The 26,173-nt window shown below is 45.6% G+C and overlaps 5 protein-coding genes across 5 annotated transcripts; 1 reads left to right on the forward strand and 4 right to left on the reverse strand.

Annotated features, from left to right (window-relative positions):
- Position 1: 1 nt before the first annotated feature.
- On the reverse strand, positions 2 to 5,577 carry eloa (elongin A). The gene is made up of 12 exons (XM_084697040.1): positions 5,410 to 5,577; positions 4,322 to 4,378; positions 3,821 to 3,933; positions 3,091 to 3,665; positions 2,597 to 2,895; positions 2,355 to 2,469; positions 2,051 to 2,203; positions 1,872 to 1,969; positions 1,433 to 1,613; positions 1,175 to 1,304; positions 931 to 1,076; positions 2 to 825 (listed from the first exon to the last, which is right to left on the reverse strand). The coding sequence occupies exons 1-12, from the start codon at positions 5,479 to 5,481 to the stop codon at positions 764 to 766; spliced, it is 2,001 nt and encodes a 666-aa protein (XP_084553166.1). The 5' UTR covers positions 5,482 to 5,577; the 3' UTR covers positions 2 to 763.
- Positions 5,578 to 6,167: 590 nt separating this feature from the next.
- Positions 6,168 to 13,868, forward strand: klhl43 (kelch-like family member 43). The gene is made up of 6 exons (XM_084696257.1): positions 6,168 to 6,349; positions 9,246 to 9,944; positions 10,105 to 10,451; positions 10,958 to 11,257; positions 11,499 to 11,674; positions 11,832 to 13,868. The coding sequence occupies exons 2-6, from the start codon at positions 9,521 to 9,523 to the stop codon at positions 12,607 to 12,609; spliced, it is 2,025 nt and encodes a 674-aa protein (XP_084552383.1). The 5' UTR covers positions 6,168 to 6,349; positions 9,246 to 9,520; the 3' UTR covers positions 12,610 to 13,868.
- A 357-nt stretch (positions 13,869 to 14,225) lies between these two features.
- On the reverse strand, positions 14,226 to 16,777 carry rpl11 (ribosomal protein L11). The gene is made up of 6 exons (XM_084696258.1): positions 16,672 to 16,777; positions 15,795 to 15,945; positions 15,373 to 15,479; positions 14,992 to 15,123; positions 14,694 to 14,804; positions 14,226 to 14,309 (listed from the first exon to the last, which is right to left on the reverse strand). The coding sequence occupies exons 1-6, from the start codon at positions 16,675 to 16,677 to the stop codon at positions 14,280 to 14,282; spliced, it is 537 nt and encodes a 178-aa protein (XP_084552384.1). The 5' UTR covers positions 16,678 to 16,777; the 3' UTR covers positions 14,226 to 14,279.
- A 202-nt stretch (positions 16,778 to 16,979) lies between these two features.
- Positions 16,980 to 20,391, reverse strand: LOC146295389 (cyclic GMP-AMP synthase). The gene is made up of 7 exons (XM_084695729.1): positions 20,279 to 20,391; positions 19,871 to 20,142; positions 19,531 to 19,745; positions 19,049 to 19,286; positions 18,485 to 18,766; positions 18,173 to 18,272; positions 16,980 to 18,041 (listed from the first exon to the last, which is right to left on the reverse strand). Exons 2-7 carry the CDS (start codon positions 20,136 to 20,138, stop codon positions 17,525 to 17,527), a joined length of 1,620 nt encoding a protein of 539 aa, XP_084551855.1. The 5' UTR covers positions 20,139 to 20,142; positions 20,279 to 20,391; the 3' UTR covers positions 16,980 to 17,524.
- A 1,483-nt stretch (positions 20,392 to 21,874) lies between these two features.
- On the reverse strand, positions 21,875 to 26,042 carry eef1a1l2 (eukaryotic translation elongation factor 1 alpha 1, like 2). The gene is made up of 8 exons (XM_084696266.1): positions 25,886 to 26,042; positions 25,139 to 25,291; positions 24,507 to 24,686; positions 23,724 to 24,020; positions 23,395 to 23,545; positions 23,011 to 23,267; positions 22,446 to 22,680; positions 21,875 to 22,227 (listed from the first exon to the last, which is right to left on the reverse strand). The coding sequence occupies exons 2-8, from the start codon at positions 25,280 to 25,282 to the stop codon at positions 22,103 to 22,105; spliced, it is 1,389 nt and encodes a 462-aa protein (XP_084552392.1). The 5' UTR covers positions 25,283 to 25,291; positions 25,886 to 26,042; the 3' UTR covers positions 21,875 to 22,102.
- Positions 26,043 to 26,173: the final 131 nt, after the last annotated feature.

A 26,173-nucleotide genomic window follows, 5' to 3' on the forward strand; every position in this document is an offset into this window, starting at 1 on the left:
CTTATCATGGGCAAAAAGTCAATTTTTATTAAAAATGTCCATATAACATTTATTAAAATCTATTAAAATTACTATTTTGATCCACTTTCATTTGGGTCCAGAAAGTTCAGGGGATCCAGGTCCCAAAGTTGAAAATAAATACATCATTGAGTGAGGCTGCAGGGTCCTATCATTATATCTTCCTCACTCCCTTCTCTCCCTTTTTGTGTTTTCCTCTCCCGCGCTTTTCAGTTATCACAGTGAACCAGATAAAAGTAGGGATGCACATGTCGTTCAGCACAGAACACAGCAGGAATACATGTTGCGGATGCCCTGGAGTAAAATAAGCCTATTAGGGATTGTACATGTACACGTTTGTTGAAAGCTGTCAGGGACAGCAGGACAAATATTACATTGTTTATGTCCTCATATGTGATGCGTACCATAAAAACATATCTCTGCAAGAGTCCCACTGTAGTGTTTGTTGCAGATGCACATATGAACTTTTCAATTCAACAATCAACAATTTTTGCCTTTTGCAATGTTTGCTTTTTCTTTGTGTGTATGCCCGTGTGACAAAAGGTAAATCTATGTGTGTGTTTGTGTGTGTGTGTGTGTTAAATATAAACTTAAATGATGAAAAACATCAAGTATCGCATATGTGTAGCATTAAACAGGGGTCTGATAAACTCCCATATTTCCTTGAATAAAAAAAGAGCTTGGCTCCTACAATCTCTCTTCCTCTCCTCTCACTCACTCCATACATTACATTCAATCTCTAAACCTATCGACGGGAGAATCTGTTCTTGAAAGCTTTGATAGTTTTGGCCATCATAGGGGCAATTTCTGTAAGAGAGAAAGGCAAGAAAATGAACAGCAGAACAGGACACAAAATCTCAAAGGAAGTGTTTTCTTTTCTCTTTCTCAACACACAGCTTCGTTGATACTCACTTTTGACTTGTGTCTTGTCTTTCTGTGTGTTTGCACCCCCTCCACTGGACCCTGAGGAGCGGGAAGCCTGGGGGGGGCTGTAGTGGGAGGAGGAGGAACTTGGGGGATCAGTAGAGTGAGAACTGTACAATACAGCAGGCCTGATCCTGAAACACAGAAGTAGATCGGGATAAAATACATTGCAGGTTAAACAGTGTCGAGCATGACAGGTGTTGAGGTTTCTCACGCCCCCATGAGGACTCACTTGATTGGGGCAGCTGCAGCAGTGGAGCTGGCTGTGGAGGAACTGGTGGTGCCAAACTTTTCCTGTCGCCGCCGGACATCGCGCGGCGGTTTGGCGACCGAGTTTACAAATGCCATCTTCACCGTTCGTCCTAAAAGGGAAGGCCATGACAACAATCCATTAACATTCATTTATTACAGCAATCAGCAGCCCAAGTGCACAGAACACACAATTTGGATGCGTTCCGGTTGCAAACAAAACCACTGATTAAAATGCCACCTTTGGGTTTGTTGGCATGGGCGGAGCTGATGTTCTGCGTCAGCATCCGCAAGCGTTCCTCGCGCTCATCGTGGAGGCGCAGGTACATCTCCCGCCATGACTCGTATTCCTGGGGCGCCGCTCGTTTGAAGTCCCGCTTACAGTGACGCATCCACAACTCGTCTGAGTCCTCCATGAAGCACTGAGAGAGAGAACAGAGAGAGAAATACATTATTTTGGATGCACTTCATGAAGCTTTCAACAGTATTCATGTCCCATTCTGTTCAATATCCATTCTGCTCCCTGTGTGTCTCCCTGTGTGGCTCCCTGTGTGGCTCCCTGTGTGGCTCCCTGTGTGGCTCCCTGTGTGGCTCCCTGTGTGGCTCCCTGTGTGGCTCCCTGTGTGGCTCCCTGTGTGGCTCCCTGTGTGGCTCCCTGTGTGTGTGTGACTGAGTGTTACCTGATTGCACTCCTCTATGCGGTACAGCTGTTCAGGAGTACAACGCTCCAGGACTGGCTCCAGAATCTCAAAGGGCACTCCCCCCACCTCATCAATCGCTGGAGAAACAGAGTACGTCATTATACAGTTATATACCGTGCGTGTGTGTGTGTGTGTGTGTGCCAACATTAAATACTTACAGTCTATGTTGTTTTGCAGCACTCTGATGCACTGGTCATACAGACTCATCATCTTGGGTAGATAAGCGGTCTTGGAGCCGGAGTAGACCACCATCTTAGAATTAAAACGTCTCCCAGTGAAGCCAGCATCCTCCTCGTCATTTGACACAGGAACTATGGGAGAGGAGGAAAATCAATTTGAACCAAGTTATCAACCTGTGGGACTAAATGATAAAATAGCATCTCCCAAAACAAAAACAAAACTTGCAAAAGTCGCATACTGTAACTTCATAAAACTGAGCTGACTGTCAAAGAGCAGGCCCACCTTTGCGCCTCTGTGGGGACAGGGGTGTGAGGAGGTCGATGGAAGGAAGGGGTCGGTAGTTAGGCTTGATGGCTGGCAGAGTAATGTCTGGCAAGGCAGCCACAACCTCGACCACCTGGACATTCACAATGCAGCCAGAAAAAACAAAAGTATTAACCCAGGAGCATCCATGAGTGCTCGATTGACAAAGAGGACAACAACTGATTGTCAACAACTGATGAAGATAACAAGTATATTCATACCTTTCGTCGTTTCTCTGGTACTGGGGTTAGTGCCATTGGAGATGGGCTGGGCTCGGGCCTCTTACTGCGGGACCCATTGGCCTTGCTGGGTTTGGAGGAGGAAGAGGAGGAGGACACGGGGACTGGCGTCAGCGTCGAGGCGTGTGGTGGCCGGCTGCTACTAGGGGGCTTCTTCTTCTTCTTTGTAGGCGTAGGGGCGTCGTATGTGAGGAAGGACTCAAATGACATGGTCGGGGCGTCAAACTGCTCCTCGTTCTCCTCCTCTGCCACCAGTGGGTCCCTATGCTCCCGCGGTCTCCCTGGTTGCACAGACATTTTATGGGATACAATAAATGGGAGCACAATCCATTTCTTTTACCGTGAGTTATGCAATGGTAACATAGCGGTACAGAACACGTAGAAAATCTGAAAACTGCATACTGTTTAAAAAGTCACAGATTCAGAGTCTCACAGAGATGGGAGATCACAATGACTCAGCAGTCCGGACGACTCACCATCACTTCCTCCTTTCTTCTCCTTCCTGCTGTCATGTGGGGTGGAGTGGCGACTGTGCTTTGAGGCCTTGTGAGTGGGCTCGCTGGGCTGAGCCTCCCGCTCCACGCTTCGCTTTCTGCCTTCACTGCCGCCACCGCCTCCTCCACTTCCACCCGCACCCATCTGAACATGACGATGTCGCCTCTCTTCGTCCCGATCGCCATGGGATCCGCCAGCGTGGTGGTTCCTGCTCGTTTCTTTGTGAGGTTTAATGTGTCGTGTCTCTTTACGAGGAGGAGGGCTGGGCTCAAGCTCAGGGTCCTCTTCGGTAGGGCTCTCGTAGCCCTCGGACTGGTACCCCCCTCTCTGGCCCCCCCCGTGGGATAGCTGAGGGGGGCTGTAATGGTGTCGGGGTGGAGATGGGGAGTAGTTGGTGTTGTAGCCTCTCTCCTCCTCCTCCTCCTCTTCCTCCTCCTCCTCTCCTTCATGAGGCGCCTGCTCTGGGGACGGATCGCGAGCTCGCTTGCGGCTCCCGTCACTTCCTATGTCACTGCGAGAATGGCCATGTGTCCGAGCTTCTTTGGTGTTGCTGGGTCTGTAAGGAAGAAGAGGATCATGTTAGCACTGAGGATAGACAGATTACGTAATCATGCCGTTCATGTGTTGCCAACAGGATATTTGGGTATTTTGTGCTTCATACCAAACCACACTCCTTTAGTTACTTGATCCAACAGTAAGCAGGTATCCTACCTGTCTGTAGCCTGTGGGACCAGTTTCTTCCATTTGGCCACCAGAGTTTTTGCTACCTCACCAGCCTGGTCATGTTTCCTCAAGGAATTCACAGTTTTTCCAACTCCAGTTTCCTGTATAAGCCCAAAAAATAAAATACATATACAATACAAAAAAGAAGGAGGCTTCATCTGCAATTCCACGTTTACTTGTCAGTTTAAACAACTGCAGATATGTAGCAATGTCTTCAGTTTGCAATGTGTTTAATAGAGCGCCTGAATATAGTTAGTTGGTTGCAGCACACCTAGCACAATACACAAATTAACAATGCTTTTACTGTAATTTGTACATTGAGAGTTGGAAATACCTTGAACAGAGGCTCAAAGCTCACAATGAAATGAACGACAGAAGTTCAAAAACGACAGCACCACAATGCAATCATGGAATCATTACCATTGTCTTCATTCCATTGACATTGCATCCAGTACATATTGCTCCCAAGCATAAGAATCCCAATCTTACCACCAGGATATCCACAGTCATAGGAAGCTCCCCCAGTCTTCGGAGGGTCTTCATCAGCTGGAGGGGAGGATCATGTGTTATGAGCAGTGATTTCAAAATGTTGATGTAACGGAAAGTGATGAGCAACTACACAATAGTGCAGGAATAACTGCTCTCTGCGTGAGATTTAGTGTTTTTCTCGGCTTAGAGCCGAGTAGACATTGGTTCTGTTCACAAGGCAAAAAACAACTTGGTTGTGTACTATGACAAAACTGCATAAATATGAAGACTTGGTGGCCTGTGCACATAGCCAAAGCACATATCTCAGTAGGGGGTGCATAGTGCTTAAAATGTCATTCGTGCTCAATTCATAATAGTGTAAAACAATACACGGGCCTTAACATCTAAACGTCTAACAGACATGGCATCAGTTACATCAAGATTATCCGTTGTCGTGGCCTGTGTGATGAGCTTTAGGGCTACCCGTATCTGAAGAGGGGGTCGTGTTTATTGTTGATCAACTGAGAAATGTACTGCTACTTGGTGTAAAACAGCGATTGCTTTGTTCAATGCAACATAGTGAAAGCCCTCATTTGACCAGGCAAGTAGCTTGATAGTTAGCATGATTGTGAATGACACAATTACATTAGGCTACATAAACTTGGACGGATACATAGGCCCACTGTTCAGTCGACTGTGCGACAATATTAACCGAGGCCTAGGTTAGCTAGCTGCTGTTGATGTCACTCGGTCGTGCTTTTAGAATCGCTGTGGTTGTCATTTCTGCAACAAGCTAGCTAGCGGACAGGCTGCACTGTCGCCAACTTGGAATGAGAAGCTATAATGTTTCCATTATGTCGAGGAGATTTGCTCAGGGGACTTGGCAGGTGATCACTGACTATGGCCGGGAATTTAAACTTCTGTTATAACTGTCGTTTTGCAATGTATATAAGCCACATTTCCGTGACGTGATCTTAAAAAAGCAGTAGCTATATTCACGAAACCACCTGCCACGCGACATACTTGGCCTGAAATCACCGTTACTAGTGAAGTCTCGAGCCGTTCCAAACATTTTTGTGTTGTTCCATCCCGGGCCGTTCGAATATTACCTTACGAGAGTCCTGGTTCTCCAAGAGCCGAGACTGAAGTCTCTCCACCGCTTCCCGCAGCTCCTCCGCCATATTTATTACTGGTACCCTGTTCCCGGAAACTGCTTCATCTATGCAGGAATAGGTCTGCCCTTTTCTTGTCTACCTCTGCTTTAGCCTGCAATGGACATGGAGAATGACGGAACTACGTCACAGAACAGCTGACAAAGGATTATGTTTATGACGAGAAGATTTATATTTAAGACAGGTGTCATCTTTTTAGTTATAATAACATTAAAAGTCTTCATGAAATTTGTATATGTATTGTATATGTAGTGTATTTGTTGTGTCAACTATGGTACTGTATGCAATTCATACGAAATCACACTCTTATATTTGAGAATATGAATTATCATGCTTTCATTGTTGCCATGGTTGGTTTTCAAGTAAAACAAACTCACACACAGAAACATGTGACAAACATTCAATGACAGAAAGTTGACCACAGGATATTAGAACACAGCAACAGAGCAAATAGTGCCTCTCCTGTCTGCTCAGTGCAGTTCCAGCAGGAAGGGATAGGGTGATCAAAGAGCAGGCAGGCCTCATATGGAGTATTTCTGGTGGGGGAGGGAAGGAGGGGTTTCTGTATTTGGTGCTGTAGGTGGAGACATGGATGTTGGAAATCAGGAATGGATTGGTGAGGACAGAGGGATGGGGGGAAGGGGGTGGGTGTCACATTCATAGCCCTTGTTGGGACCCATGGCTTTCTCCAACACAAGCCACCAAAGCACACTGACAGTCAGAGGACAGAGGGAGAGAGGGAGAGAGAAAGGAGGAAGAAAAGAGCGAAAGCAACCTGCAAGAGATAGATCAACAACACAGAAGGAAGCCAAGAGAGAGCAACTCAGAAAAGATAAGGAAGAAAGAAGATTGTGATCAGAAGTTAGCAAAGAGAGAGGTAAAGCATTGTCTGTGCTTTTCTTATTCTGCTTGTATGCCTGTTAGTCATCATGTCTGTTTTGTGAGAAAAGGACATGCAGATTTAATCTTGATCTAAAAGAACATACAGAGCAAGTTTGCCATCAGAACATTTTAAGCTTCATACATTCTTGGAAGCCTAGATAAAAATGCAAGCATAAAAACATTAGTTTAAAGCATTCCCTAAGACCTCTATATTACTTTGTTGTATGTTTGAAATATATGTAACATACATGCATTTACTACTAACATCAGTCAAGAGGATTTTAAAAGTTGCATTTCTGTCTGTGTAAACCATATTCACATGTCAGTGTTCTTCTACATTTTGATTGTATACCTCCGCTGCAGAACAAACACAACCAACACATACAGACACCTAACATGTCTTAAATCACATAGACTGATGAAAACTACGAGTGGAAATTAAGATTGGTAGTCGCAATTGGTATTCATGATGGGAGTGATAGTGCCTGTGCCCTAGAAGTGGTCTTCTCTCTAGCCACCAGATCCCCCCCACACACACACACACACACACACCATCTCCGTTTTGCTATGTATCTATTTATACTCTCAGGAGATAGGCAAAGGAATTTAGGGAGGGGAGGGGTGTGTATACGTGTGGGAGGGTGGACTGCTATGCAACGCCATGTTAAGGAGTTAAATCAACAATGGTAAACAACAGCAGCTGATGGTGGAGCCCAGGAATACTTTTGTTCTCTCGAGCTGCAGGTTTGTTTGTCCACCACCAACTATCCAGATCTGTCACTTCCATTTACTTGCTTCAAATGGCATTCATCCCACCAAGCTCCCCCCAGCTCTCTATCCTTAAGGCTCTTCACTGCATGTTTTTCTAAAACAAAATTCTCTCAAATTTTCAGGGATTTCTTTAGTATAAAAAAGCCACAACCCTAAGGTTATAAACCACTGACCATGCCGCAAATCCTGTGTATGTTTTTTTACATACATGCGCCAGTTCTTTCTCTTCCATCTCCCTATCCTTGTCCCTGAACTTGGGGTTTAAAATAGCCTCTCTCCATTGGACTGAGAATCTTGTGACAGGGCCTTTTCCACACATGGACAGAGGCGACAGCAGCTGTTGTTGCTGTCACATGAGAAGAGATAGAGCTGACACTGGAGGTTGGAGGCTGTCGGGTGAGCAAGGTCTTTTTTACGGCCACCTAGTAGGATGTCGCAACTCCCCAAACAGCGGGCAAAACACCAACGACCACAAAACACCAGTGCTAAGCGTTACTGACACTGCCTCGCTGGGAGCCAATGGAATGGCAGAGCAAAGTGATCATTCAGCCCCATGTGAAGACAGAAAAAGATGATGAGTAAAGCATCCCTGCCAGAAATGTAAACAAATCGAGCAGAGACGCTGCATTATGTTTTCAAGAGCCTAGTCTTTTTAAATTCAGAAGAATATTTTGTGCCTTAACTGTCACCAGTAGGACCAGACCGTTAGTTATGCTCACCAAGAGCCTGCAGAAAGGCCGTTGATGGCATTGTGTCCGGCAATGTGACTCCCTGATTCAGTCACATGATGACAACCTTGACATGGCACATTTGCTCTTAATAATCTCTCTGGCAGAATGTTGGCGAAGACACAGTTTTATCCCACACACTGATAACCATAGGCGATAAAAACAGTTACATTACATGTTCTCCAGAAACACAACAACAGCACAACACACAACATTGAACTGGTGTCAAGTGAACCACACATCCCTCCGTCATAAACTGTAGGTGAGCTTTGAAGAGCTGTCTGAACAGAAACAAGATCTCAGAGTGACTTACTCGCCAGCATCTCTGCACAGCGGCCTGGGCTGATCTAAACACACCATCTAAACCCCTGAGCTGACATCTGCAGCTCTGGCTGAGCAAAGGAGAGATACTATCTCTTTCAAGAGTAGAAGTTCTGAGTGACGGGAGAAACCTCAGCCAACTTGTCATTTGACAAAGTCACCTTTGGCTTCCAGAATGTTCTAGACTGTTACCAGACAGTCTAGAACTGTTCCTCAGCAGAGAGAAACACAGTTTGAACACATTGACACATACAGTACACAGAACATGAACATTATGTTCACAGACTATTTCAGTCTTTGGTCAAGTATTGCAATAAAGATTAACAAAGGCAGTGAAAACGAGACAAGACATCTACTAGAGGCTGGATTTTCAGAGGAAATCCAACTATAAGGCATACAATCAATGTTTGTTTGCACAAACTGATACAAAAATAAATTGAAGTGCAGAATCAATGCTCTTGGAGATTCTCTTGAGGGTGTGACTGTGTATTGAAAGGGGGGGGGGGATCAAGCAACAGAGTACATGGTATGTTAGCTGTGTCATTATATTTTTAGAAGGTGACTTGAGTTGCCTTGTGTGTCTGATAGTTAGTGAAAGTGGAATGTTTTTAGCAGAGGTAGAACTGTGCAATGTAAAGGAAGCATTAAATGAACCAGTTTGACAATCTTTGGAAGTGTTCAATCAATGTTTGGTATGTCATTACCAATGGTCAATGGTAAACACTGCTTGTATGTAAGCATGTGAGTGAGTGAGTGAGTGTCAGTGTATATACAAGCGCATGTATGTATGTCTGCTATGAAATCTGACACTGACACTCCATTTTTTTAAGGGAACTCCCTCTATCACCAGACACATGCACATGTCAATCATACCCCTGGCCCCCGTATTATTCAGGCTCTGTGAGTGAGAAAGAAAGAAATAAAAGAGTACTGATTAGTGGAAAACATAAAATGGGCCTCTTTGATTTAGCTATAAAATCTGTTATGAGAAACAAGGCTACACTTCAACACACTTTGAATTATTTCCGACCTTAGACTGTAATACTAACGTGTTTCTTTCTCTTTTTTCAGGTGCTGTGTGCTGCTGGATTGAAACTGACCGACACACACCTGTGTTGAACACCAACATTACTGTTTGTCTCCTACCCCTAATCAGAGCAGATTGAAAAGCTTGTCTGCCTGTTGTCCTTTCAGTGTTTCGGTGTGACTGTCAGTGTAGGAAGTTGTCCTGATTTGGGTTAGTCAGCACGTAAGTCAGTGTGCTTGTCCAAAATTAAGTTAGGTTGAGAGAAACTTGTTGATTTCGAAGACGTTAAAAGTAACCAGTTAGGGTAAACCTCAACACCATGGCCCCTAAGAAGAAGGCAGTGCGTCAAAAGAAGATGACCCTGGAGACCCCCCAGCTGGAGGTGAGCAGTGCCGAGGTGGTGGTTGTGGAGGGCGTGAAGAAGATTGAGCAGGTGGCCGCTTTGGACATCGCTCAGATCAACCTCAAGTACATCCCCCTGCCTCCACCCATCATCAAGCCCGGGGAGAAGGGCTTGGGCCTGGGCAGTGAGCTGACCCGTCCCCTGCACGGGAATGCGCTCCTGGAGGAGCTGAGTAAGATGAGGCAGGAGAGATTCCTGACTGACCTGGAGCTGGCCTGCAAGACCAAGGCCTTTGACGTCCACAAGCTGGTCATCTCTTCCATCAGCCAGTACTTCAGAGAGATCCTGGCCAAGGACCCTGGCATGAAGCGTCTGGAGCTGCCTTCTCTCTCCCCACTTGGTAGGTCATTTGGCACAGCCAGGAATCGAACTGGCAATCTTCTGATCAATAGCCCGATTCCCTAATCGCTCTGCCATCCATCCCTCCATCCATCTGCAGTGACATATTCTACACATCCATCCTTGTGTGTTCACCTGTGTGCTCCATCCTCCATCCCCAGGCCTGGCCAACGTGATCACCTTCGCCTACTTGGGCCGTGTCCACATGTCCCTGTACACCATCGGCTGCACTGTCTCCGCCGCCGCCACGCTGCAGATCCCACAGCTGCTCAAGATGTGTATGGACTTCCTGCTGTCCGAGCTCAACGTGCAGACCTGTGTCTACATCTGGAACATGGCCGCTGCCTACGGCCTGCTGCCAGTCCGGGACGCCTCCCGCCGCTTCATCCTGGAGAACTTTGTCCAGTTCTCAGAGACCGTGCTCTTCCACCAGCTAACCCTGGAGCAGATCTCCGCCTTCCTCCAGGACGACGGCCTCATCCTGCCCTCCGAGATCACAGCCTTCCAGGTCAGAGGTCAACTGAGCTCACCATAGCATCTACATACTGATTAACTGTCACTGAAATGTTGACCGAGCGCAAACATCCACGTTTAAGATCAGCTCATCTTACACCTGTTTAATGTTGCTAGACAACAGATCCACATTCCTTGGTTGTGTTTGACCATCTCTCATGATCTCCTTTGCTACTGTATCCTACTGCCCATAGAAGCTCATCCAGGACCAGCTGGACCAGTGAACTACACCACTGGCTATTTTCAGTCAAACCTAAAAACAGGCTTTCGGCCATCTGTTAAGGCTGTGACAAACATAGATCAACTCAGTACCATCACTCACCCTTTTCAGATCTGAAGAGAACCTCCCATCCTTGAATACAGTATCACACAGCTATAAATACACAAGTTTAGACTCACATAGGATGTTAAGGAGGAGGAACGTAAGTATTTATAAATCACACCAGATGTGATTTTAGCCCATCTAACTATAGCCTCATTTCCTTTAAACTCTTGCCACAGTTGGCCATGAAGTGGCTGGACTTTGACCCTCAGCGCCAGCTGCACGCCACTGAGGTCCTTTCCCACGTGCGTTTCGAGACGATCCCCGCCAGCGAGCTGGTGAGCCAGGTGCAGCCTGTGGCCCGGATGATGATGGACTCTCAGTGTCACCGCCTGCTTGTGGACGCCATGAACTACCACCTGCTGCCCTACCAGCAGAACACGCTGCAGTCCCGCCGCACGCAGGTCCGTGGCGCTCAGACGACCCTGATGACCGTTGGGGGGCGCCCCGCCATCACAGAACGTGCCCTCAGTCGAGAGGTGAGCCATTTTAAGTGTACTTTGTCACGGTGTGTTAGAGTTGGGAAAATATTTACATTTAGTAATTTAGCAGACGCTCTTATCCAGAGTGACTTACAGTAAGTACAGGGACATTCCCCCCGAGGCAAGTAGGGTGAAGTGCCTTGCCCAAGCCTAGCCTGACTCCCTCCCCGCTCAGCTATCTGACTCCCGACACTATTTAGGGTCCATGTTGACTTTGATAACCAATGCTACACCCCAGGTACAATGGAGAGACCCCCGTGAGGGTGTGGCCACCTGGCGCCACCTGTCCCAGCTCCCCGCCAAGAGCTTCAACCAATGTGTGGCCGTGATGGACGGTTTCCTGTATGTAGCTGGAGGAGAAGACCAGAACGATGCTCGCAACCAGGCCAAGCACGCCGTCAGCACCCTGAGCAGGTATGTGCACAAAGACATTCCAGACATGAGGTCTTCTGCGTCCTAAAGGAGGTCTTCCGTGAGGTCTTCGTGAGGTCTTTTGTGTCCCAAAGGGGACGGTTGACCACAAAATAGGACAAGAGAAGATAATACACCTGTCTGTGCCTGTGCTCTCTAGGTATGACCCACGCTTCAACACCTGGCTGCACCTGGCCAGCATGCGCCAGCGCCGCACTCACTTCAGCCTCGTGGCCACTGGCGGACGCCTTTACGCCATCGGTGGCCGCAACGTGGAGGGCCTGCTGGCCACCACCGAAAGCTACCTGCCCTCTGCCAACGCCTGGCAGCTCCGCACACCCATGGAGGTGCCACGCTGCTGCCACGCCAGCTCCGCCTTGCCTTCGGGCGACATCCTGGTGACGGGAGGCTACATCAACTGTGCCTACTCTCGCTCCGTGGCCTGCTACAACATTAAGACGGACACCTGGAGCGAGGCGGCGGCTCTGGACACCCCGCGCGGCTGGCACTGCTCCTCCATCCTCGGGGGGAAGGTGTACGTGGTGGGCGGCAGCCAGCTGGGGCCCAGCGGCGAGCGCGTGGACGTCCTGTCCATGGAGGTGTTCTCCCCGGAGAGCGGGGTGTGGAGCCATGCTGCCCCCCTGCCCATGGGGGTGAGCACGGCAGGTCTGTCGCCCCTCGGCGAGCAGCTGTACCTCCTGGGGGGATGGAACGAGGCCGAGAAGCGCTATAAGGCTGCGGTCCAGAAGTACAACCCCGCCACAGACAGCTGGTCAATGGCGGAGGATCTGCCCGAGCCAACAGTGGGCGTGTCCTGCTGTGCTCTGGCCCTCCCACCTCGCCATACACCACGCAGGCAGCAGCACCGCAACATGCCGGCTCATGAGGAAGGACCGGTGCGGGAAATCATTGTAGCCCCACAGCCCACCATCGTCTAGGAGGGAGAGATGGAGAAAGAGAATGGAAGTGAGGAGAAAGGATGAGAGGAGGGTCGAGCAATGTGTGGAGGAAAGAAAGGTGACCAAGGTAGATGAAAGAGGAAGATGAATAGGAGGATGTCTTGCTTAACTAAAGTCGGTGTAATGGTGTAGATTTACAAAGTTAACTGGAATTGCTGTATGTGGCTAATGTTAAGTTGAAAGTAAATCCATTTGCAGTTGGCTTTGTAACCAGTACTTATTGCAATTACTGAGATGAAGTATGTTAGAACTGTGAGGAAATTATTGTGTATCAGTGTGTGTGTGTGTGTGCAAGAGTTTACATGTGTATCTAGGAATGTGTGTGCATTCGTGTGTTTATAGGACCTACAGTATGGACGTGTAGATATAAAAAATCGAGCCATTACATCTTTCAGCCATTACTGCAATGAGACTCATCCAAGTCACAACTTTTGTCATAAAGTGGTACAATTATATATTCTAATATTAATTAACATATGTAACATAATTCAATATTTATTTTTAGTTTTGTTCCATAACAAAAGCATAGAGTATTTATTAATGAAGTATGAGAAAGATGCGATAGTAACTACAGAAGTGTGGTAGGATAAGTGTGGATGGCCACCTGTACCGGTCTGGGGAGGATGTGGCACCATGCAGCCATAGGCATACCTACTGCTGTGTCAGATGGAGCCACGCAGCTGTTAGCCGGTTACCTGCTGTCCACTGCCAGGCCTCTGGTCCTGCCTGTAGGCCCCCAGACATGTCACAGCCCCGCCCAATCACAGCATGAGATGGTGAGCAGCAACATACACGACTCAGAAAATAACTGATGCCTGTAATGGTCCCTTCTAAATTACTCCCAGGCATCTGACATTGCAGACGTGGACAGGACTGTAGATCAGGAAGTAGATCTTTCAGGAAACCTGTTTTAGAAAGTTGTTATACTGTTCTAAAAAGGGATTTGAAGCAGTCACTCTCAGACATCTCTCCTTGCAATACCATCATATGTTCTCTCTCCCTTCTGATAGCATTATGTTATCTAACAAAGAACTGAGGACATCTGCCTGATAGTTGTCTATGTATAGTCAATGAGGACTTAATTTGAATCCTCATTGGATGTTAATTAGGCTTATTAGAAAAATCACTGTTTGATGTCTCACTGAGGACATCATACCTTGTGTTTTGATGTGTCTCTAGAGGTGCCAGTGGCATCGTGTATCTCTGAGGTTTCATTTAATAAAGACAATCTAACCAAATGCAATACATTCTTGGTTACAATACACTGCATGTATTTCCCCTCACAAACACATGAACGATGAAAGTCACAATCCAACACCAGAACATTGAATAGAATTTGCAGTGACCGGCTTCACACTACTGTTGGTAGTCTGAAGTTAAAATAAGACAATAGGTCCTTGGCCTTTTGACTTTCAAACCAATGAGTAGTGTTACAGTAACTGTTGCAATCAACTGCAACTTGAGTACTCCAAAAATAAACTACACCTCATTAACAGAAGCCTTTTCACAGCACAAGTCATGGAGAATATCTGCCCTCTGGTGGTTAAAGCACAAGCCTTTCTCACAATTTCATTCAAGGAACACAGAAAAACAAGTGCCATTTTTCCATTTTATTAGTTTATTATAAACAAGGTCTTGCTGGTGGTCCTTTACTTTCCAGGGAGAATGATGCCATCATACTGTAGAGGAAAGAGAAAGACATCAGTGCAATGCTCTGTACAGTCCTCATGGTTCACTGAACATGACCATGAAAGGGGTCTGTTACAATGAAAATGACAACTAAGAATGCAATAAGTATATATACACATTCAGCCCTTTGTCAACATGAAGTCATGTCCTCAGAAGATGTTCCAAAATTATAAGTCTAAAGCAGGAGTGCAGATTAAATGTTTTGAAAACTGTAAATCTGCCCCTTCCCTTTTATTAAGTTATACATCAGTTACATTTTCGGCTACACAAAAGCTATCCCACCCACATTAGAAAACAATCGGTAAAACCCAGGGCTATGTGGCCTTTACTGTGGAAGACCCTGTCGTCCTCAGGAGAGGAACATAAAGCCTCACCTTCTGCTGGAACCAGCGCATGGACTCCTCTTTGCGGATGCGGTGCTTGTATCCGATGCGGCCAGTCTTCTGCTTCTTGTCTGCAATGCTGAAGCCGGGTCTGCCCAGGACCTGACAGGGGGGAGGGCAGGTTAGAGGGCATGACAGTGCCGAATATATCCAGAGTCTGTTATCAGGTAGACTGGTTCCAAACCTTTCCTTGAATTACTCATTAACACTGCCTTCATACATGGGCAGACCATTGTTTAAGACACAGGCAATGCATGAACATCCCCGCATGAAAGTTTCTTCCACTCACCACATAGAAGTCCAGTCCATAGATTCCAATGCTAGGGTCATACTTGATGCCCAGGTCAATGTGTTCCTGGATACCAAAACCGAAGTTCCCAGTGTCAGAGAAGTTGTTCTTCCTCAACTCGTACTCACGCACCTGTGGTAAGGACAAGACTTGTTTAAAAAATAAATCACATGACAGTATGTACCATCTATCATGTGGCCAATCCACACAGGGCAATGCAAGCTGATATTCTACACACTATAAAATCAATCAAAGATATCTGTATAATTGCAAGTATTCCATTGCAGGTCACAGGGAAATGAGTCAGACCTAAAACAGATTAAATGTCATTTCCCAGGAGTGGGAATATCTCAGTAAAATCATTAGGTAAGAGATACAGACCTTGAGTCCTTTCTCCAGGATTTCCTCTGCCTTGGCTCCACGGACAGTACAGTGGACAGCAATCTTTTCATTTCTGCGGATGCCGAAGGATCGCACAGTGTAGCGGGCTGTGGAGAAAGGTAGGAGGATATGACTACATGACATTCACTTTGGTGTTCCACATCAAACCGCAGTTGAGAAAATGGCTATTCATGGTTGACAGGAAAAACTGATGGTAAACCAAATCAAGTTTCAAGTCTGCGATGCAATGCATCAGTTCCAACAAAAGCAGGGCCGTTGACTACATTCCACAGTACTTAACACTATTGATGTGCATAGTTGAGCAGGCCAAGCTTCAGATCAGATATTCATCCAAATCGTCATTGTGAAACAGTGACAAGATGGTCAAACGGTTTCCATAGAACAATAGGAAAAGCTTTTACCCTTGGAGAACACAGGTGTCTGGCCTGTGAGCTGCTCCAGCACTTTGGCAGCACGGGTCAGCCTGTCACCACTCTCACCCACGCAGATGTTTAGGCAGAGCTTGCGAATACGCAGCTCTTTCATGGGGTTCTCCTTTTTCTCGCCCTGTTCCTGTTGACAGAGGCGACATTAAGGAAAACAATCAGCATTCTTGAAGGAATATTAAAAGGCAATGTTAATTGCCTTCACTACTACTGCATAGATGTCTGCCAGAGAGTCTAGAAAGCTTTGAGAGGGTAACTTGCTAGCTTCAAGGATGTAACTAGCCAATATCATTTCTCAGAATACCATAATAGCTAGTATCATGTCAACGTTCAAAGAAACCCATGCCAAAGCTACATTGGACGAGTATCTAGAATTCAAGGCGCTCGAAGTAGTTTCAAACGAGTTCACACGCAAGTTTCCTCGTCTGCTGCTCAGACATGCCTGTGCATATCCCGGCGGATGTTGAATGTTACGCTCGTGTTTTCTGGATTTAAAGCAATTCAAGACAAAACGTTGTTTACGTTAAGCTGTGTTTAAGCCAACTTCGTAACCATCGTGCTCCGAACGGGTCATTTAAACTATTATGACAAGTGTTTACTAATGAAATGGTCAAAGCATAGCTCTGGGTTGAACGTAGCTAACAGCCAAGTCATTAGCATTGGTAAATCTGTAATTTCTTAAGACAGACGATTATTATTTTAACAAAATAGGCCATCATCTTCATGCGTCAAATGCATATACTAATATTTATGTATCCCACTACATGTTTTAACGAGTTACAGCTCTGATGATTGTGGATTTAAGCGTCAAGTTGTTACATTTCGCCATCATAAATGTTCATGCTATACTCACCGCCATGTTTGATCACTAGAAGAGGACGTCACATTTCCGGCGCAGGCTATTTATACCTGCGTGTTAACGAAAGCGTGCTCGAAGGTAACCCGTTGGAAATTCACAAACGTTCCATGTACGCACAAAAATAAAGCAAACTTATTTCTTTATCGTTCATAGCTGCGGTATTTGATCTGTAATTCAGAACAGAACGTGGAGTGCCTTAATTGACCGATCAGAATCGAGTATTCAAAAAGTCGTGTAATAATCACGTAGGCTGTACATTTTTTATATACATATTTATTTAGTATTTATTGATATTATGTAGTGCAGGAGCCACACAAATAAACATTCTCACTCACAGTATGACAAATTATATAGAATGATGAGGAAAAGTACATACAATAATAAGGCAGGGAAATAAGATCCCTCGGTGGATAGGAATCATTTCAAATTTCAAATGAACTTGTTTGACAAGCAAGTCATAAGGCTTCACATAGCACTAACAACATATTATAGAGACGATACAGAAGACAGTATGGCAGAGCTGGCGGGGGTGGAGAGTGGCAGCAAATGTACAATTTGCAAGTAATCAAATCAAATCAAATGTATTTGTATCGCCCTTTTTACACTCAAGCATGTCACAGAGGGCTTCACATACGCCCATAGAACTGCCCCTCAACCAACCTAAACCCTCAAGGAAGACAAGGAAAAACTCCCAGAAAAACTTCCAAAGGGAGAAAAAATGGAAGAAACCTTGGGAGGAGCAATTCAGAGAGTACATATGATGTGTGAGCATGTGTGTCACAACATCTGCATTTTAGTATCCCCAACTACACCCTATACACTGCATACAGTCAGCAGGGATGCACATTCACAATAGATAAATGGCAGAAATAGTCAAGATCACAACCAAAATTATTTTCACTTTGACCACAAAAGAGAGGACACGAGGAGGAGTTGGTGGAAGTTGGGCCTGGAAGGGGATGAGTTCAGGGCTGTCATGGCTGTCAGGGCTCATATGAAGGGCAAGGGATGTGGAAGGAGCTTGGGACATGAACAAGGGCAGGTTCAACATCCTTTGCTCCTCCAGCGCACTGGTAAGGCAGGCCAAGGCTTTGCGAGGGAAAGCTGGAGGAGAGAAAAGGTTGCAGGCTGGGATGAAAAAGTGAGGCAGTATCCCACTCTGGACGTGGTCTTCGAAGGCCCCAAAGAGGAGCATGAAGCAGCTGGGCAGCTGCTGAGGAGCCCACTGGGTATCCTGGCCCCGTAGGGAGAGGATGTGGAAGAAGGCGGTCTTCCCATGATAGGAGCACAGGGAGTCCAGCTCCTGAGGGAAGCGCCTCTTCAGTGCCTCAATCAGACATTTTAGGAGCCTGAAGCAGGTCTTACTGCAGGGGTGAGAGGCAATTCAAATTTAGTATTTGTTATTGTTTGAAATTAGAATGGACGTCACAGAACTTTAGAAGTTAAGAATACACGACTTAGAAGTCACAGTGGTTAGTAGCCTATGGAATCTGACCGGCAGCATTTGGGAGCAGGCCTCTCACAGCAGGTTTTTTTGTTGCCATGAAGCTTGATTATTTCCTTTTCAATGTGGGAAAATGAGATCCTCCAGCTTTCTATAAGTTAGAGAGAAAAGTAATAGACAGGAGGCTACTTCAGTTACACTGAGCTGATCAGTACCCAGAAGTCAGGCCACCTCTGATCTAGTGTTATACATCATCATAATATTTTAAAATTATGTCAGTTGTTTTTTGTGCTGTTTGTAATCTACTGTTTGTGCGTCAGTTTGTTATGTGTGTTGTGTTTCGTTTTTGTGTACGTCTCAAACCTTTGGCAGCAGGGCTGAGGTTGCGTCCTTTGGGTCTCTTGGGCACAAAGTAGAAAGTCTTGCTCATCAGGGTCTGTCTGGTCTTCTTGCCCAGCCAGTTATCCACATTGAGACCGTTGAGAGCAGGTTGAGGCCATTTCTGGGAAGGTTGGGTCTCTAGCGCTGGAACCACGTCCACCGACAGCAACTCTTCCTCCTCATTTATCGCCAAAAGGGATAGTGTTACTGCTGGGCAGTAGACCTTTTTTTTGTTGACAACCCAATGGAAATTTCCTCTAGGAACTGGCAGTCACATAGAGGAAACATTTTTACATATACAATTGATTTATTTAGCAGATGCTTTTCTCCAAAGCTTTGTACAAGTGCATATAGAAAGTACAGCAATGGACCAAGGAGTGCAGTTTGAGGTATGAATCAAAGAACAGTCAGTATTTAAAAGCCACATCGTTAAACAGCCCAAAAGTGTCATGAATCATATGTGATCATGAAATATATAATAGTCTGATATCATGTGATAGTTCCACATTCACTTTAAATTTGCTCTCATTCTTATGCACACCACACCTTTATAGGTGCAGATGAACTTCCGAACCAACCGATGCATTTCACTCAGGATCTTGCTGGCTGATATAGTAAGCCCGTCTGCGCTGTTCTCCAATAGAAATGGCCGTATGTTGCTGCGCGTGGGCCTAGATAGGGCCACTTTGTAAAACAGGCCTTGGTATTGGTCAAGCTCAGTCCAGTTGAGCCGAGAGGGAGACTGAAGCTTCACCATCATGTCAAACTCATTTGGATTGTCTATCTGCAAGCATACATTCAACATGGTTAGATAGTAGTTACGACTTTTAAAATATTTACTGATTGGTGAGTTACTTGGTTGATGTTAAACAATGTAAATATTTTCTTGTCAGAGTTGACCCAAATCAGATATTACAGTGTCAAAGCCCGACCCCCTTCTTTTCCACACAGTCAAACTGTTCCTCTGTGCAGTTAAATACAGTTCATGATATTGATATGACAGAAGAAACACTATCGGATGGTCCCACCTTCACCATCTCATAATAGCTGCCACTTGTCAGCCAATCAGCTGACTGGAAGAAAGGTTGCTCATCATTTTTCTTCAGGAAATCAAGCAGGTTGTCACGAAGATCATTGACGAGGTCCACTGCCAACTTGCGGTTATTCTGGGGGATGACTAGATCCCGGGCTCTGAGTTTGATCCGGTGAAGCAGTTCTTGGGAGATAGGGGTGTCCTTCTCTACTGTGGGAAGCACAAGTATAGCAACCTAAGTAAACACAATACATTACAAAGCATTGACAATAATACACCCTAAATGCAGACAGTCAACAATAATGTGAAACAGAAAATGTCTACTGTTCTTTTACTCGTTTTTTGTGGCCTCGGCCTGGGCTTTGAGGTGGGTGTCGGTGGAGGAGTGGAGTTTGCATTCAGCTCTATTGGTGCCTCTTTGCTGCTGCTTCCGACTTTCCCTTCCTGACATTCACCCTCGCCTGCCTCCATTACCAGGCTTAGGTGCTGATCAGGTGGGCATAAAGATGTCCCGTTGATTGGTCTATATGGAGGAGTAGTAGTGGAGGAAGCAGTGTTTTCTGTTGTTGTTACTGACCGCCTCTGTGAACAATTTCTCTTCATCCTCCTGCATACACACAAAAACACACACAGTATTTCAGTTACATGACTAAACTCAATAACTCCGATATTTGTAAACAATTTGTCTAACAATCAACCCCTTCTAAACATTCTACCACGGTTATAATGAGTAAAACTCTCACCTGTGTCTCACCAATACCCAGATTAATGGACAAAATTACACACACTTCTTCCTTCAAGAATCTGCTGCCTTCGGACACATCAAACCTTTGTCTCCTGTTTCCAACCTTTTCACTTTCATTTCCTGATAGTTGCTGCGATACCTGTAGGAGTGTCCTGGTGCCCTGCCTTCTTCCTGTGCCCTAAAGACATTAACTGTAAACACAGCGGAAGAGGAAGCCGTCCTCTTTAGATAGGATTTGAGGCAACCTGCCTGCATTCCATGACCTCATCTACTCTGCAGTATAACAACCCCGGTTCTTTATCTACTCCTTGTCGTCTGCTTCAGCACAATGTTAGTCAAAAGTTTTGTACTTCTCTAGTTTGCTCTTGTGCTCTTGTGTCTGCCTGTCTGTCTGCCTGCTTGCCTAGCCGCACATGCCATTCACCAATACTCTTCAACTAACTGTTTTCAATAATCCTTCCTATACTCGCCAAACTCTACTGTGTTTGTGTTCTGTTTGTGTTTGTGTTGAGCTCTCCTGGTCCAGCCAATCAGACATGTCAGAATTGTCACCCAGCTTACAGATTTTTCCAACTGCAGCTGTCTGGTAAACATTACCAGAGCATCCAAGTACGGACTACCAGACTCACTGGGTGTTTTTTCACCCAGGCCATAAAGCTTATCAAACAGCAACATGACGGTAGTCCATGTGATGTACACATCCATCTACACTTTATATTTTTTTCTATTTAATTTTCTATTGTAGCTTTCTATGGTTTTTTCCCCATGGCACTGACTCTGGACCTGCTGCTGGTATTTATTGCTATTTGTTTCTATTCACGCCCTGCAACTTTCCCATAAAACATTTGTTATTGCCTACTAATATTTTTACATGCGTACATAGCTGTTGCTTGTCATGTCCTAAGAATGTAATTGTTCAGAATGACCTTGTTATACTGCAGTGTTATAAGATGTGGGGCATTAAACAGATATACAGATTTCTTTTGCAATGAATGTACATGCTAGGTTGGGCAAGAATCTGCAGGTTTTATCTTGAGACACAGCTGGGAGGTGGGGTGTAAGGCTAGAGAGTGGGGTCAAGGTTTGAGTCCAAGATTCAACTGGTGAACAGCTGAAAGGAACAAGCTGTTTCTGAGCCTACTGGAGCAACAGGCCTCCGTTCCAGGCTTCCTAGCTTTCTTAAGATGATTAAAGGGATTTTACTGAAAGCAAAACTCAACTGGTTTAACCACTGGATTATATTGAGCTAAATCCACTCCAATAGAATTATGTTCTAGCCAGCCTATAACCTTCTGGTAAACTTTGGTCTATGGTTTTCTCAAGGTATTTATACCTTCCTTAGCTCCTCTATGGTCGAGTAACAACTACAATACAGAACCTAAAACAAACCTACCACGGATTTCACCTGTGTAAAGTACACCATATTCAGTATAGGCTTCACAGCATCTGATAAGCACTCCCAAAACAGGCTCAACATAGATTTTGTAATTATGTTGAAATGATGGCAAAAAATTTAAACAAATACACCAAATACTCAAATACCATCACAGTATCACACACTACTAATCAATTTACAAAACACAAAAACGTCATCGGCAATCAATGGTCAAGTTTTTATTTTTGGTGTCATCGTCACCATTATCATATTTCCTAAAGCTGTTTGTTGGAACATGTTCCTTCCTTTCCTGCGAAAACTTTTGCGATGAGTTTTTATCAGCATTAGCCAGTCCTTAAGTATAGAGCTCTGGTTGTGAGACTCTGCAAGATGGAGGGGTAATGCCCGCGGGGACCATGCGCCCGGCTGGACGTCTGGAGCAAGGATTCATTTGCCCTTCTGGGCTTTCTGTGCAGACTTGGTGACCTTGCCACCCCCGGCGGTCTTCTTGTCAACAGCCTTGATGACGCCGACGGCAACGGTCTGCCTCATGTCACGCACGGCAAAGCGACCTGAGAGGGTAGAGGAGGAATGGTGTGTGTGATTGATGGTCACTCTCAGTGTCGTGGCGAGAGCTTGTGTGGCTTGGATGTGTGTGCGGGTAGAGCCATATCTGCCCTTACAGTTTGGTGAAATGAATCTCATTGTTTTATTCTGAGAACGCTTCAGCACTGACATTCTATAGGACCGATGATCCACTATGGTGTTGGTTTGGATGCAGGATGCTTACCAAGGGGAGGGTATGCGGAGAAGCTCTCCACACACATGGGCTTCCCTGGCACCATGACAATGATGGCGGCATCTCCGGACTTTAGGGCCTTGGGGTTGTCCTCAAGCTTCTTGCCAGAGCGACGGTCGATCTTCTCCTTGAGCTCACTGAACTTGCAGGCAATGTGAGCTGTGTGGCAATCCAGAACGGGGGCATAGCCCTGGGAGATCTGTCCAGGGTGGTTCAGGATGATGACCTGGAAGGAGAAAGAAAGAGAAAGAGAAAGGGGGCATGTGAGAATAAGACAGAAATTCCTTACTGATTATAATACAATAATTAACACAGGTAGGTATTGGCTAATATGAAATCCCAGGAAATTAAGATTATTTGTATCACCTATTATTGTTTATCTGTTGTTTCACTTATACATTATTAAGTATAGTAACTGTTGAAGTAATACCTTCAAAGTGAAATCTATTTAGCTGTGGTCACATTTGTGTGAATAGGTCCTTGTCATATGGTCACTTTCTAACATTGTATTGTAGTATTGTTGTATTGTATCGGTAAGACAAGACAAAGACCATACCTGGGCAGTGAAGGTGTCGGCCTCCATGGGAGGGTCGTTCTTGCTGTCTCCAGCCACGTTACCACGGCGAATATCTTTGACGGACACGTTCTTGACGTTGAAGCCGACGTTGTCGCCAGGCAGAGCCTCGGTCAGGGTCTCGTGGTGCATCTCCACAGACTTGACCTCAGTGGTCACGTTGGCGGGGGCGAAGGTGACGATCATACCGGCCTTCAGGGTACCCGTCTCCACACGGCCCACGGGCACTGTTCCAATACCTGGTGAAACGTAGGGATGGAGAATTTCAGAGGACTGTTATACAAGAGCAATATAAGCCCAATAATAGTCTTTAGAAACGCTCCCGAGTGTGAACTGTCACAATGCTTGACTGCCTTTGGTTCTTACCGCCAATTTTGTAGACGTCCTGCAGGGGGAGACGGAGGGGCTTGTCGGTGGGGCGGGATGGGGGCAGGATGGAGTCGAGGGCTTCCAACAGAGTAACTCCACTGGCACTACCCTCTTTGCGCTCAACCTTCCACCCCTTGAACCAGGTCATCTGGGAAGAGGGAGGAGAGGGTCTCACAACATAAGTCATTGGCTACTTTCAAATCAGGGAAAACCCCTTAACCAAAGTGGTGATAGTAAACTGTGTATTTTTTAGCTTCTCATCCTATGTATTAAAAAGATTTGTCTGGCTAGCTCCACACTGTATGTTGGTGGTCGAAGTTACTTACGTTGCTGGAGGGCTCCAGCATGTTGTCTCCGTGCCACCCAGAGATGGGCACAAAGGCGACAGTGGCGGGGTTGTAGCCGATCTTCTTGATGTAGGCGCTCACTTCCTTGGTGATCTCATCGTAACGCTTCTGGCTGTAGGGGGGCTCGGTGGAGTCCATCTTGTTAATGCCGACGATGAGCTGCTTCACTCCCAGGGTGAAAGCCAGGAGAGCGTGCTCACGAGTCTGGCCGTTCTTGGAGATACCAGCCTCAAACTCACCCACACCACCAGCAACGATGAGCACAGCACAGTCGGCCTTGAGGGGGTTGAAATGAAGATGCTTACCCAACTGGTTAAAACACAGGCCTTTCCTTGACACTAACTGCTCAAATACTGTTAGAACTGTGCACCTCTTCTGGTGTGCCCTGCTGAATCACTGGTCAAGTGTGCATACCATGTAGGCTAAGGCCTTACCGCAGGGGCCTGGGTTTTAATCCAGCGCAGGCCATTACCTACCTATCCTTCCCTCTCTTCCTTACATTTTCTGTCTCTCTTCATTTTATTTGTCCCCATTAAAGCAGAAATGCCGTAAAAATTTGTTTTCGTTTTTTTGAAGAACTACACTTCCAGTCCTTGATTATCTTGCTCACTTACTATGTGCATTTTTGGTATGTTGTTTGGATAAAAGCATTTGCTAAATTAATTAAAATGTGTAACTGTGATTGGAAGGATAACGCAGATTACAGAACCTATTCTCCGTTAGGAAACCGAAGGAGCCACAGGCTTCAGAAAGCATCTTTACCTGTGAGGTACCAGTGATCATGTTCTTGATGAAGTCCCTGTGTCCTGGAGCATCAATGATGGTGACATAGTACTTGCTCGTTTCAAACTTCCAGAGGGAGATATCAATGGTAATACCACGCTCACGCTCTGCCTTCAGCTTGTCCAGCACCCAGGCATACTTGAAGGAGCCCTTGCCCATCTATACACACAAATAATTAAATACAAAAATGTACCTGATCCTTTTTAGTTTAGGTGGATTACTTGGCTACTGTGTGCATGCTCTTAACATTTACAAAAAATTAATACAAAATAATATTCCTGACAATATGAGCAACTGGAGAATAGTGCGTTTTTACAGACGTTTTTCACTGAGGCATTTAAAGAGTAAAATGTACACTTTCCCACTCCCTTAATTAATCTGAGCCCCAGTTTCTTATATTTCTCAGGAAAAACACTGCCGAACACTCAATTACAAAACATTGAATATAACGCTTTGATGCACTATTGCTGTTGACCCATCTGGACAGTAGATGACGCTCTTGTCAAAGCTATCAGGTAACCACGCCCGTCACAAACTGCGACATGTTTATGCTTATTCATGGTTTATACTGTTCCGATGTGACAATAACCAGGGATTCTGAATGTATGTACCTCAGCGGCTTCCTTTTCGAACTTCTCGATGGTTCTCTTGTCGATGCCCCCGCATTTGTAAATCAGATGACCGGTGGTGGTTGACTTTCCAGAATCGACATGGCCAATGACCACAATGTTGATGTGTATCTTTTCCTTTCCCATGATGATTTACTGATAAGAAAATAATGTAAAACTTGAGTAAAATTCTGATTTTTGGGGGATAGGAGGGTGACGCAGGAGGACAAAGTGGTGGGTGTCACTTTTAACCATTCTCGATACTGCGTCTGATAACATCCCCACTGACTCACGCATTCTCACAAGCTGCCTGTACTAGGGCCTCCATGTTAAGTCGGTCTGGAAGTAAGACCGCCATGTTGTCTAATGACACGCGCTCTGACCGTGAAGCCGGGTAAATGCGCGTGCATGCAATTACTGTCTAGTGATACATACTAGGTTAACGCGCTACAGCAAAGCTCGCTATGATTTACTTTGTTTCCAAGTTAGACAGCCGATTGTTTCAATTCGCTTTCATTTCTTTATTTTAAGACAGCTGTCATTTAGACCCGTATCTGAAGGTCTGCTAGAATGTTAGTCGATTCATTTCAACCAAGTTAATCACTTAAGGAATGTCACTGAAGGATTGTCATAATATTGCATGTATGACGAGGTATCAGACCATACATAAGCTACAGTCATCCATTTTACATGTACTGAGCGAGACTTGTTTTAATCAAGCTCTATTTTAAGGAAATACATTTTACCAACCTGAGACAGTTCCGAGTATCCTGATTAAGACCGGAGAAAAAGGACAGAATATGATCTCACATGGCTTTTTATACCAGTGACAGGGGGGGCGGGAGAAGAGCAAATTCTGCCACCCTGCTGTCTCGCAAAACATATACCATTGGTTGCTAGAGTAACCCCACTGCAGCTATTGGGCAGCGAAATCCATCACTGGACACTGCGTCAGCAGCAGTCTCAAACATGTGTCTAAACAGCTGCAAGAATGATGTACTTGCAGGCATTCCCCCCTCTCTACCCCTAGTCAGGAAC

Source organism: Hypomesus nipponensis, chromosome 4, assembly GCF_054491055.1.
Source record: "Hypomesus nipponensis isolate SF chromosome 4, ASM5449105v1, whole genome shotgun sequence".
NCBI lineage: Eukaryota > Metazoa > Chordata > Actinopteri > Osmeriformes > Osmeridae > Hypomesus > Hypomesus nipponensis.